The sequence below is a fragment of the Plasmodium fragile genome (genome assembly GCF_000956335.1).
Source record: "Plasmodium fragile strain nilgiri unplaced genomic scaffold supercont1.117, whole genome shotgun sequence".
In the NCBI taxonomy this organism is placed as follows: domain Eukaryota; phylum Apicomplexa; class Aconoidasida; order Haemosporida; family Plasmodiidae; genus Plasmodium; species Plasmodium fragile.
This window is the reverse complement of record NW_012192697.1, coordinates 24439-38199: the sequence shown is the minus strand read 5'-3', so window position 1 is coordinate 38199 and position 13761 is coordinate 24439. Positions and strand designations below refer to the sequence as shown.

The 13761-nt window shown below is 36.4% G+C and overlaps 4 protein-coding genes across 4 annotated transcripts; all 4 read left to right on the top strand.

The window, feature by feature from the left end:
- Positions 1–246: 246 nt before the first annotated feature.
- Positions 247–1440, top strand: AK88_05330 (uncharacterized protein; the record flags this gene model as incomplete). Its single annotated transcript, XM_012482932.1, has 1 exon — positions 247–1440. One exon carries the CDS (start codon positions 247–249, stop codon positions 1438–1440), a length of 1194 nt encoding a protein of 397 aa, XP_012338355.1.
- A 1769-nt stretch (positions 1441–3209) lies between these two features.
- On the top strand, positions 3210–4532 carry AK88_05329 (uncharacterized protein; the record flags this gene model as incomplete). The annotated part of the gene is made up of 2 exons (XM_012482931.1): positions 3210–3275; positions 3435–4532. The coding sequence occupies 2 exons, from the start codon at positions 3210–3212 to the stop codon at positions 4530–4532; spliced, it is 1164 nt and encodes a 387-aa protein (XP_012338354.1).
- Positions 4533–7841: 3309 nt separating this feature from the next.
- AK88_05328 (uncharacterized protein) lies at positions 7842–8024 on the top strand (the record flags this gene model as incomplete). Its single annotated transcript, XM_012482930.1, has 1 exon — positions 7842–8024. The coding sequence occupies one exon, from the start codon at positions 7842–7844 to the stop codon at positions 8022–8024; it is 183 nt and encodes a 60-aa protein (XP_012338353.1).
- Positions 8025–9813: 1789 nt separating this feature from the next.
- AK88_05327 (uncharacterized protein) lies at positions 9814–11161 on the top strand (the record flags this gene model as incomplete). The annotated part of the gene is made up of 3 exons (XM_012482929.1): positions 9814–9882; positions 10035–10191; positions 10395–11161. 3 exons carry the CDS (start codon positions 9814–9816, stop codon positions 11159–11161), a joined length of 993 nt encoding a protein of 330 aa, XP_012338352.1.
- Positions 11162–13761: the final 2600 nt, after the last annotated feature.

Below are 13761 nucleotides of genomic sequence, written 5' to 3'. Positions count from 1 at the left end.
CTATAACGTAATATAATAAATAAGCAGTTCTTAAAATCCGTGTTCCTACTATGACCTATTTTGTTCTTTGCTTTTATTGAAAATTAAACACGTCACATTCGTTCATTTTATCTAAATACTTGCGTAATGCACAAATTATGAATGTATCTACTCTGTCCTATATGTTAGGTAAATGCACTAGGCACATCATGGAATCATTCAACTGGCCAGAATAATACCTTGGTTGTTAGGATTAGCAGATTATTGATGGGTGAAACTAATGTAGAAGCACTACTACAACAGAATAATAGTCTGTTCAGGAAACAGTGCATCGGTTCAGTGGATGAACATGACGAAACCTACCTGCAGGACCGTTCCGATGTAACAAAGCATGGTGATAGCTCTAATTCACGATCTAGAAAGAGTAGTCCCCGCGCGAGTTCAAGGAAAAAGTCGAAAAGTACGATGGATCGTGGTAACGTGGACAAATCCAACGAGTCTTTAAACTTGAATAATTTTGATGAGCATCAATGCAAGGTAAAGTTTGGAGGATCATCGATTTTTGGCAGCACGGAGAGTCTATTTGAAGAACGAAGTGATCATGGTAACGACGTTGATCAGGGCTTTAGCTCGTCCATGCTCTTTGACAGCATGGATAGTATATTCGAGAACGGAGCCGATGACATTTTTAATAATAAGGACAAAGTGCATAAACATGCAAATGCTGACAGTATGGACAGTATATTCCCAGAAGGAGCCAATGGCGACGATTCTGACAGAAGCCAGGAAATTACAGAACCCATGACCTTTGACAGCAGGGAGAGTCTTGTTAAGGAACGAAATGTGGAAGGTAATGATAAGCGTAAGAATAAGTCTGAGCATCAACCTAGAGATCGAACCGGCGTAAAGCCTGGAGTTGATCGTGAGTCACAACGTGGATGTTCACATGGAGTACGATCTGAAGATCCATATGCAGGCGACAGCGCAAGTGCGCACATAGAAGGAACCGAACAGAGTGAGCGAAGTAATTGGATGGCCCGAAAAGGATCTATCTTTTCTCGCATTGCTAATTATATAAGGACGACTGATGCGCGTTATCAAGCGGTGTTGGTGGATATACTACGGAAAGAAATGGAGAAAAATCTTGATTTTAATGAGAAGGCACCGAACTTCAACATTAGACATGAACTCATGTATCTATCACCAGTTTTGGGAGCACTTTTGTCTTCCTTAGTTTTCCTTATAATAACTCAGAACGTGCTGGCTTTTTTTCCTGTACTCATCATATCAGTATTCGGATCAATAACATATGTTGCACTCAGATACAAAAAAGCGCTTAAGCTTGTAAAGTACAAACAATGTAGGTGGAGTCCTGTGATGGCCCCAGCAGGATCTAGCTCTTCGCCCCTAGTTAATTTGTATAAGAAACTTGAACGAGAAGGAAGTAAATTATATGTATAGAAATTCTGTTTGACACTAATCGCAAGCTCATGTGCTAATAACATATGTTATTCATTCATAGGAAAATACAATGACCGTGTAACAGATCGCCTGGTAAAAGCTTGTTCGAACTAAAAGTGAAAGTAAATGAATCGTGCTGATTGCTTTTTACATGTAACAAAAAAATGATCTTGCAAAATTGAAGTACAGAGCTCACGTCTACTGATCATGCTTTGATGTACCCTCTAGCACTTTGTGCGTGCGCAAAAGTAGATTCATGTTTACGATTCTATAACGCCGCGGTAAGCCAAAGAAAAAACAGCTACTGAAGACGTACGTCAAAATGTGGGCACATGTGCACAATCCTGTATCTTCTTATGAACCTTAAGAAATGATTTATTTTTTTTCCCTTAAAACAACAACAAACATTGCCGATTCATATGAACGTAAAAAACGTTTTCGTAATTTTACTTTATAAAAAGGAAATAAAAAAGAAAAAGTTGCTCACGAGTTTCATCCCCTTTTTCCTTAAGGCACCCGTCAAAAGGTAGTACATGAGAACCGTATCAATTGAGCAACACACAAAATATACAATTATATGTAATGTAGGATCGTCATGAGCTATGTAGGAAATGCTGTCGTAATACTTTTGGCGCGGACAGCTCGTATTTTTTACCTGATGCGCTGAGTTCCTGTGTCATTGAACGTGACAGGGTGTCGTTGTCAACCTATCAAAACCACAAAGCAGCATCATTTTCGGGGGCCGCTATTATAATACATTCATAATAATATATATACACAGTGAGGCGAGTGGTTGGTTTCCTTCTTTTTTTTTCCTGCTCATAAAGAAAATCATCATTTTAAATAATATGTAGGTTCCACCTAAAGTGGATGACTTTAATTCTGTAACATGCTAAAGAAACCTTTAATGTATAAAATGAAACAATATAAACGTCTTCTATATTATCAAAAAGAAATTGTCATATATACTTGAAAATTTCACTGTTGCGTACACAATTTTAAAATATTAAAAGTATGTAAAGGACGCAGTGAAAAGAAGCACATGCATCTAATTAAATCCTACTTATATATGTCATATTTTAGCAATCACCTGGTACATTGCGGAGGAGCCTTAATGTAACATATTGAATTCAACATTCCCTGCAACACTTATTTGCCCAGTACATGCAAAGGCTCACAGATTCATTGTATCTTATGATAAAGATTCTGTTAAAACAAATATTTTAAAAAAAATTGCCTTAACGATTTTGCATATTTACATATTTAACCTAAACCTTAACAGCTGAAACGCTGAATGCGTAACACTTGAACAGGAATCCGCGAACCACAAACATTATATCAAAATTAGAGCAATATATTTGTGAGTGCATATATATAATTTTATCTTATGTAGAATAAATAATTTGCATTATTCTGTAGGAAAAGAAATGCGGCGTCATTCCAGCGAGCGCATTAGTTTTGCGAAAATACTAACCCACATTAATTAGTTGTAAATAATATGATATGTACAGATAATATATTCTTATTTTTTTTTATTACTACATTTTCTATATGTATTCTTATGTATATTAATTTTTTATTTAAATTATATAATATAAACACTTAGAATAGAAAACCTATGTCACTTATACAAATGGCTTCATCAGCATTTTCTGTGAGCACAAGCGAAGCCGCTGTATTGTCTACCTAAATATATATAAACAAAATGATACATCGTCATTCTGAACTTCTCAGTTAAGGGCAAATAGGATAAAACAAAAAAAAACTAAATGATATCCTCTGCAAAACTCCCATTATTTAGCTCTATACCTTACTCCTGGCAATATCCCTATAACGTAATATAATAAATAAGGCATTTCTAAGATCTGCGTAGCTCTTATGAACTCTGTTTTATCCGTGTTATCCAGAATTAGGAACTGTTCTTTTTTTCTAACTTTATCCTAATACTTGTGTAATGTACAACTCCTGCATTAACCCCCATTTGTATACGTTAGGCGAATGAACTAGGCACATCATGGAATCATGTAACTGGTCAAAACGACAACTTATGGGTGAGGATTAGCCGATCACTGAACGGGTACGAACAGACTGATATTGAAACACTGAAGCAGAATAATATTATACTAAGGGACAAATTAATGGGCTTAACACATGCAGAATACGAAGAATTAATTAACCCATACAATGCTGTGATGAACGATAAAACTAGAAGACTGGAAGCAGGGGACGTGTCATACCGGAACTTCTCTAAGAATGGTTTAGATATAATAAAATATAATAATAACTCTAATTCACGCTGTAGAAATAACAGTCCCCGCGGTACTTTAAAGACAAAGTTGAAAGACATGAGGCATCGTGATACCGTTAATAAATCAAACGAATCCTTAGACCTGAATTATTGTGGTCATGATCAGGAGAAAGAAGTTGTCAGATTCATTAACTATGGCAGTGTGCAGAGTCCTTCCAAGGCACGGGATGATTTTTCTAAGGATGGGGGTGCAGTGCATACATCCACCAGTTGCACCAGTGTGGAGAGTCTGTTTGAAGGACGAAATGATGTTAGTGATGATCAAGAAGGAATTAGCAGAATGACAGAATCATCAACATATCGTACTGTACACACAGGGTCCTGTATTATAACGGCAGCTGATATCGACGATGAAGTTTGCCATTACCTAGATAAATTGCTACAGGAGCATAAATCTGCCGGCAGTCGCAAAGGAGGTTTGCTGAAGAACACCGCTTTAGGTAAAATGTTTAAAAAACAAGATCCCAAAGTTGGATCGGAAGGATTATTACCAGCATCACAAAACAAGGTTCAAGTTGAAGAAGTAGCAAAGACACCCAGACGACTCTTTAGCGCATGGACACATACTTTACTTACGCGTGAAAAACTTGTCACCGTGACTGCGGCCATGTCTGCTTTTAATATAATAGAACTGTATTTGTACTTGGTTCTTGGGCAGCCAATTGTGTGTGTCATACTCCTGCTTGCAGTTGCGAGCACAATAGCCATTATGCTTCCGGTTCTCCTATTCCGCTTTTGCAGAAGGAAAAGATCAGGAATGTCGAATAATATTTTGAGTGAATGAACTTCCGCGAGTGGAACCGGAAGCCTGAACTATGTGAGAATTCAGAAGTAACAACAGTATTCAACTTTCCGTGGACAATTTCAAAGTTACGATATGATTTTATATATTTATTAGATTGACTTTTTGTATAATGCTCCGTACTATTTGTTTGATAGGGCTTATTCATATTTGTAATATTTTTGCCCGAATTATGCTTTAAATTATAATATTGTTTTTATGTTTCTAATATGTATATAGTTTGCACGTATATTACGCTTTTTGTTTATGTAATTAGTTCCTTATTAATTTTCTGCGTGGGGAACTCATTCTAGAACAGGATTCGTCCTTGTTTGTTTCATATATATATTTTATACATGCATATATTTGTACATTTATAACTTATAATCTTTTATACTGTGCACGTAGCATATATTACACAATGTTCATCTTATTTAGTTTATGGACTGAGTGTTCTTATAGAATGTACAAAATTTCCTCTTGTTCACTTTTTTTTTTGTATTCATATTTCGTTTCTTCTGCGTATAAACTTTAACATTGCAAACGAGATGGTTAAACGCTACCTTCGATATGCACAGAAAAGGGAGGATGTTATAAATTGTAAAAGTCCATATATGCGATAGGTCTTCACGGAAACATAGCATCGCATAATTGCAGGGATAATGTGTTATACCCCTGCGTCATGTGTACTGCACAAACATAAGGAACGCGCGTAAAGTGAACGGAAGTTTGTGGCTACCCTGTTGAGTCCAACTTATCGAGTTCGTCTAATTGGTAACTGACACGTGGGAATTTTTCCAATATAACAACTATAGACCATATTATACTATAGAAGGCAGGAGATAAATGAAGGATACAGTCCTCCTCTTCCAAGGCAATTAGCATATTCTACAGGGGCACAACTTCCCCGAGTGCTTGAGTCCAGTGAAAACCATTCCGCAACGTACTACTTTTGCCTGTACAGGAAACCGCTCCATGCATAACACTGGTAATAATAATTTGGTGTTGATTGTGCTCATCCATACATATGCATCCCTGTCACTGCACAAATACCTTTGCTAATACATAAAGAGCAGCAACGTCCTACAAATTTACGCTCTTTATATATTCTTCAGGAAAGCAGATGCGGAAAAGATATGCAAATTGTTCTATAATTATAAATGTGAGGCCATGGCCGTCCGTCTGCGTACACGCAATTATATATATATATTTGCTTATATATGTACATTTTTTCTCATATAATTTGAACTCCTTCTACGTTTGCAAGAGTAAACATGATATTTGTGCACTGGAAACGTCGAAGCATGAATCCTGCCAGCTATGACCCTGGTTGGGCATGTTATGCTTCAATCTGTGTGTACATGTTGTCAGCAGGCGTAAGGAAGTACACAGAAGGGGTTGCTTATAACTGCATATCAACAGCGGGAACAACAGGAGTGCACACGAACGAAAGTACTGAGTAAACTTTATATTTCATCGTAAAATTTTCTGGCGCCCGTACAGGGTAACCAATTTCATATGTCACAGGGTCCTCAAATATCATGAGCTGCAGAAATGCATAAGCTTCAAATCATCAGGAGGCACATACATGATTGCAGACATATATCATAAGTGGCACGAAATCATATTCACAAGGATAATTCCCAATTTAAGAAGTGAACGCGTCAGAAGTATATCGGACAAAATTGAATACAGGACAAATTTGTTCTTTCGGAATAATTAAAACGGGCGGCATAATAGAGCAGCCCACATATATTGTTCGCGCCGCTACGCCGAAATGCATTGCGGAAAACTGTGGCCGCTGCTCTAAATCTGTTGTGTGTACTTTTCTCATGGTACATTTAATGCGCGACAGTACAAGCTCACGGCCTACATGTGCATTGCCGTAAATGCATCTACACACACATATTGTTAAGTTTTTATCTGGGCTGCGGCAAATTCCAAGTTGTGCGCTTTTAATATTGTCTAGGCAATGTTCTGTTTTTTTCTTTGTGTCTTTTATTATTATTACTTTTTTCTTTTCATTTGTACGAATATTTATTTTTGTTTTGGAAACTACTTTTAGTTGTTTTAATGTTGCGTGTAATTCTGCTTTGATGCTCTTTCTCTTTTCGTTGTTGTTTCCCATTTTTTTTTTGTCCCGAACAAAATGCATTACACGCGCGGTGTGTAAACTGGGACGCTAAGGAAAATATGTATAACTGTATGCCAGAAATCATAAAAGCACGATGATGAAATTAGAGTATGCGCATATGACTCAATTGAGCTTTAAAGGAAACACTCTGGAACTACAGCAATATTATATAACTGAGGAACATGAAGGAGTTTGTACAATATAAAAGGGGGGACAGTTTCCTTTATGGCCACCCCCCCAACCCTAATAATCATTGAAGGCATGCCACAGAACAAGGAACATTGGAATAGTGCAGAACAATGTGAAATGTTGCCTTACCCGCTCCTGCAGGCCCAATCAGTGTAAAAGGCGAAAAGTTATTGAGGAAGGAAGGTGGGAGGATGAACAATGTGTTTTGTAGGGTGAACCGTTAACCAGCACACAGGAATAAATGCATTGGTTGAAGCAGTAGAGTGGAACGTCTAGATTCGTTTCTACATATAATTCGAGTGTTCAGTAGGGCGCGAGCGAGGAATATCCCTTACGCAAGCTTAGGCACAACATCGAGCATATTTGATTTTTTCCGTAATGTATACCATAACACAGAAAGCTGTGTCTGTGCACCATAACGTAAACATGGACACATATTGAACATACCATGACATGCGAATATATCTATACCAATATGAGAATATGGAAGCACAAAGGAAGAATAGTGCAATCGTTACTGAGTCACATGTGTGTTCACCATTTTAGTTTGACGCTTGTTTCGGAACGCCCGCTTTTTACGTCTTGCATTGTTTGCTTCTAAGATTGTAATCAATTCACGTCCTGTTTTTACAGAGCTGTGAAAGAGTACAACGTGAGTTCCTTTGCCGAAGTGCTCAACATCACTACATAATACATATATATACCAACATATACTGCTCTGGTCCCCAGTTCAGAGGGATGCGTAAAGAGTATAATAATCCGCATTGTACTGTGCACTAAGTCATGGTTTCCACGCCGGGGATGCCAAGGATGATGTCGTGCAGTATATTTCGAACCGCGCAGGGAGCACATTCAGGGCATTTACAATATATCACACATATGTTAGAAGCATTCGTCAGGTGTTTCTGTGCTTTGGGGAACTGAGAGTTTCCGCAAAGAACAGAAAAAATGAAGGACCAAGCCAATACTCACATCCTGTCAAAACAAGTATGTCCAGTAACGTTGGATCCAGTCTACGCAAGTACATGTATGAGCCTTATTTGGTATACACTTATCTATATCTGTCCATACACCATGGAAATTGCATCGATAATGTTAAAGAAGAAGAAAAAAAGGAGAAAACACAAAAGGAAGGAGAATTTCAGAGACATTACACGCAGTGCTTTATTTAATAACCGTTATGTAGGTACATTTACACTGTGCCTTACTCGTATGTCCCTGTGATAACAAAAAATAGGGAAAAAGGAAAGAACAGGGAATTGCAGCGCCATTTTAGTTAAATGGGCAACCAAACACTTAGAAATGTTCCACCTCTTTGCAATAAAGTAGTAACTGAGTACAAGAATAAATTGCGATGATTTTTTTCCTCTATTAACTAAGAATACTAATAAACAGGAAGTAAAAAAGAAAATAATACAATATGTATGTATTTATTCATTCTTTTATACTAATTATATTTCCATTTTATTTGATTCTTCCCTATGCACCTACATATATACTAGTGTTGTTACAATGCTATAATTATCAGAAGCTTCTATATTACAGTGAGGACTAGAAATTGTGGCATCTGGCTTTTAGTATTGTGTCCATCTTACAGTATGATATACCTATAACACATGATAATATGTATAACGTCGTTTCTTTCTTAAAAAGATAGAATAACGTTCGTCTTTTTTTTTTTTTTTTTTTACCTATAACCCATGATAATATCTATAACGTCATTTCTGTCATAAAAAGGTAGAATAACGTTATTATTTTTTTTTTTTTTCTTTGTTTTTGGGAATAGCCTATGAGAACTATATTATCATATATTATACCTTTTATTGTTTAAGGAAGTGTAAAACACCTTAAAAAACGTATTTAGGTCACATTTGAACTTTATTCTTTGAGGTATAATATATGTACCCAAAAAAATACATTTCAACATGTGTTACTAAAAAATAGGTTTCGCGTACGTTTGTATTAGACTATTGGAGTATATAATATTCATCATGGAAAATTTATATGCAGAGAGCAAATATGCATCATACAAACGTACGTTGTATGTACTCCTGTAATTGTGATGGTTTTATATTTAAAAAAAAAAAAAAAAAAAACTTAAGCCTAAAACCAAGAAACCCAGAACCCAAAATCTAAAACTACGTACCGTGTGCAATTACATTAGAACTGACTTCATCTTTTTTCTTATTAGAGTTAAGTGCATTATTAATGCGCACATATTCTTTGCTTTTTTGTTCGGAGCAAATGAAATATTCTAAAAACCTTGTTCTGTTGTTTACATGGCTATACTTTGTTATAATTGAGAATGTTGTGTTTAAAATCTTGATGTTTTATAAACTTATTTTAATTCTATTATTATTACAGGTTCTTTAATAAAAAGTATTGAAAAATTCCTTTATCCCTATACTTTTCATCGTGTTGTTTTGTTTCGTTTTTTTTTTCCTTTCCCTTGGGATAAAACTTTGTACAGAAATTTCTATATAAAGAAATATTCTAGCGGCTATGCGTTCCTTATTATTTCATATTTTCCCGTTTTTGTTATTATTTTATATTATTATTATGTAAACAACATAATATCCTTTTTCTTAATTCTTTTCGTTTTCCCTTTTTATTATTGTACACAGTGAAGAAATACGGAATGATAAATTTATGTACTAATGATATATGAGTGCCCGTATATTAATACATTATACTAATACTTGAAGTGGAAGGAAAAAATACTTTTTTCTTCTTATCATTTTTCATAAAAAAACAAAAAAGGGTAAAAAAGGGGTTTCCTTGTTGCTTTCATTAAATAATTCAAAACAGGGTGGAAAGCATACGTGCTAAGGAATTATAATTATATAATCTAATAGAAGAGTACTCTTCCATTTTTCTTTTTTTTTTTCTTCTTAAATACGGAACAATTACTATATTACAGCCAACGTTATATTATATAAAAAGAAAAGTAAAGCTGCAACTATGGCTTCATATTTGTCCATAATATTCCTTATTTTATCCTTTGCCTTTCTTCTAATCCATGCTGCAGAAGTAAGCTATAAATCATTAATATATAAAAAAAAAAATGCTATACACACATATATATCCTCATAAGTTACACTAATAAATTGTGACTAAAGTTGCAGTTTAGGTGAGAATAATATGAAACGGAATTTTTGTTTTTTTCTTTTCCTCTTTTGCAGCAGCAAGTAACATTGGAAAATTCTGCGGATGGTGCGGTAAACGTTGCGGATCCTCCACAGAACAATGTACAAGTAGAAGGAATTGTGCAAACGCCCGAGGCAGGAGGAGAAGTGCCATTGCCAGGTAAAAAGACGAGGGAGGAAAACAAACATAACAGTACGGAAGGAATGGCCTACCGGAAAAAAGACTAGGAGGACCGAATCTCCAAGTTCTAAGGACATTGATAAAGGTGTCCCCACGTTTCATCATAATGATTTTACCATTCTCCTGCTTATCATCATCCGGGGGACTTGTACTAAGACACACAAATACACTCCTACTAATTACTCCCCTTCCCAACTCCCCATCAACTATTTCAGTGTCCGCTGCAGTACCAACAGCACCTCCTTCCGCAGCACCCCAACAGCCACAAGTGCCTCAACCACAAGTGCCGCCACAACAGGAAAAAGTAAAGGAGGAAGTAAAGGAGAAAGTAAAGGAGGAAGTAAAGGAGAAAGTAAAGGAGGAAGTAAAAGAGGAGGTAAAAGAGGATGTAAAAGAGGAAGTGAAAGAACCAGGAAAAAAAGAAACTGCAATGCCTTCATTGCAAAAGGAAGCCAATACAGTGCAACACTGTGGCGCCACTAACCCTAATTGGAAAGATCGTATCTTGAAAAAGTATCAATCAAAGCTCCCATGTGGTTGCACCGTGGGCGAACTTTCAAAGGATTACACGAACAAGGAGATATCAAACCTGCGACAAAACATTTCTGGTCAGGTTAGTAAAAAAGATGCATTTCTTACATTTTTTTACCATGTGATCTATTTTGAGAGGAAGTACTATGACATGATGGACTATCTGGAGAAGTGGTTTTACAACCTAGCGGAAACCAATAATTTGCCTGATGAGTACAAGTTAAAGTTGTGGGAAGAATGCAAAAGGGAGCTTCTGTGTGACTTGCAGTGCAACGAAGATAAATGTGAAAATTCCTTGAGCACCTTGGTTGATGAAAGCGGAGAAAATAATGTGAGCGCCAAATCAGTTAGAAATCTAATAACTAGTTCTAAGGAAACAGTACGAGAAAGTGGTATGGGCAAGATGGGCAAGTGGATGAATATTTTCACCGAGAGAGTCAAGAGATACTAAGTGGGCACCAGAAGGTGGCATATTGCTCAAAACACATAAAATATAGAAGTTAGAGCCTGGGAGAAAGAAGGGGAAAAATTGATACGGGGGGAAGGGCCCCACTTTTGGGGTCTTTGCACTCCTGTCTATAATTACGTCCGAGATACGCGTACCACATACTTCGCTTTCCTCTTTCTTGATGGGCCATAGTGAGTTTTGGGAGTATTACAGCTTCCACTCAGCAGAATGCCAACTGAGCATGGTTGTGTCTAAGTACTTGTGATGACCTATTTGTCATTTGCCTATGTTTTATGGAACCTATATGTGATTACACCTATTTATGATTATACCTATTGTGATGAACTTTTTGTCATTTGACTATTCTTTATTGCACCTATTTGGAATTACATCTATTTATGATGGCGTAGATTTTGATGATCTATTTGTGATTACATCTATATATGTTTAAAACTATTTGTCTTGGCCCAGTTGTTCGTGCGACCGTGTCCACTTTGTACCGAATACCAACCACATGAAGGTGTATTAGTGCACGTAGTCGTCAGCCATCTCCTGTGAATGGGCTGGTGCACACACCACTGGAAACCCAATAGTTAGCGTAATAACAAGACATAATACAGGAATAATAATTCTTCATTCCTTAAGGTCATGCAGACCAGAGAAGAAAATGTGAATGTGCGTGGCATGGTTGCATATGCACTCACATACATGTCTTTGCAACGCGCGCGTTCTGAGCATAGGACGTTGCGTTAGCAGGGTGTCTCGTGGTCCCACTCCGCTGCGCGGTACCGCAAACAAAGGGAAAATAGCACCTTTGAACAGAGCGTGCTAGCGTGAAGGAAAAAAAAAAAAAAGGGAAAGGGAACAGGCGCCCTCCCCACAGTGTTCACATAATATTATATATGTATATAATACATGATCCGCAGTGATTACTGGTTTATTCACTGCAACAGCTTCACAGCACCTTATCACGTTCAGTAAAATAGAACAATCCGGGCGCGTCAAGAGACGATACTAGCCCCGCTCAAAAGAAGTTGTGGCAACATTTCCTATGTAACACATCGCGATCATACGTCATGTATAATTATGTTTTGTGTTGCGCGCTGGACACATTTTCATTACTAATTTTTAATGTTGCCTTAAAGGAAAAAAAAGGAATGAATCTCGCGAGCGGCCTATTTCTGTTTTTTTTTTTTTTTTTTTTTGTTTTATTACAAAATATTATATAATTTGCAAATGTGTAATTGGGTAGCTTTTACGAACATGAGTTTAATGTAATTATTAAATAGGATTCCAAGTGCGATCGTTATGCCAAAACGCATGAATTTAAAGAGGCGGAACAGTTTCCCCCTCTTGCCCGCGCAAAATAATTAGGTACACATGTACGAATTAATAATACCAATGAACAACATACAATACAAGGAAAAGGTTATTCCATTTTCTCTTAGTGCCTAAAGAAATATTTATTCGGACGTAATAAAACATTACTTTTTTTTTTTTTTTCTTTTCTTTAAGAGAATAAATTATCCTCATACTTCATCTGAAGGTACCAGCGTATGCGCATTTGCCGACACTTTGGATTTATATCCGCCTGGGTTATTTTTTCTACTGACCATGCAGGTATGGAATAGTATAACCCCTATCAGCTTGCGCAAACGCGCCACGTGCTGATCGATACATGTAACATAAACCCTTAACGTCTAAACCCTAAAGCCGGAACAGACCATATGCCAAATGTAGAGCAACGCGTAAAAGTAGAAAAAGCGTTGGAAGGGAAACAAGCACTAAAAGTGAGCGATTTACCACAACAGCGACTGACATCCGCAACCTTACATGAAAAAAGCGTTAACCGCTAAAATATGGATACTGATCCTCGCATTAGTCATAGAACAGTGCGAGCTCGAGAGTAGCATGCAAGATAGGGAGTTATATGTGGATGACATTATTGGAGAAGCTCTGAAATTAGAATGAAGATATGCGCACTTAAATAAATGCAAATGACATATAATAAGAACAGTTTACTTTTCCACATGAAGCAATATACATAGTATGTTTTACTACGCTTAAGTTACTTGCTACTAGTTTTTTTTTTTTTTTTTTTCTCTTTCAAAAGGTTCGTCATTCTAAACATATTGGGTTTGTACCTCTTCTTTCTTCTTTTCTTGCTGCTTGTAAGGGGGCGGGGCGTGCGCCACATGTGAAAATTATGTTACCATAATATGTAACTTTTTCTCTTCACATAAGTATAAAAACACTCCATACACAAACCTTTCATAAGTTAAAATATAAACTTTTTTTTTTTTGGCGCTAATGTTACATGCACAACAAATTTTTTTGCATCTCCGTTATACAATAATGCGATTGAACGCATTCTCATTCCAAACAATTTATTAAAGCACCCAGTATTTTACATCAGCGCATTATGCAAAGCGTATAAAAAGGCATAAAAACGTATGTTGCGTATACTCCTATATATATGTAACGGTTTATTAACAAAAGAAACATTCCATGTAAAACCTAAAACTCAACCCCCACACATTGTTCAAAATAAAATGACGTTTCCTGTTCTAAAACTCAATATAATTTATCTTCTATTCATTTTT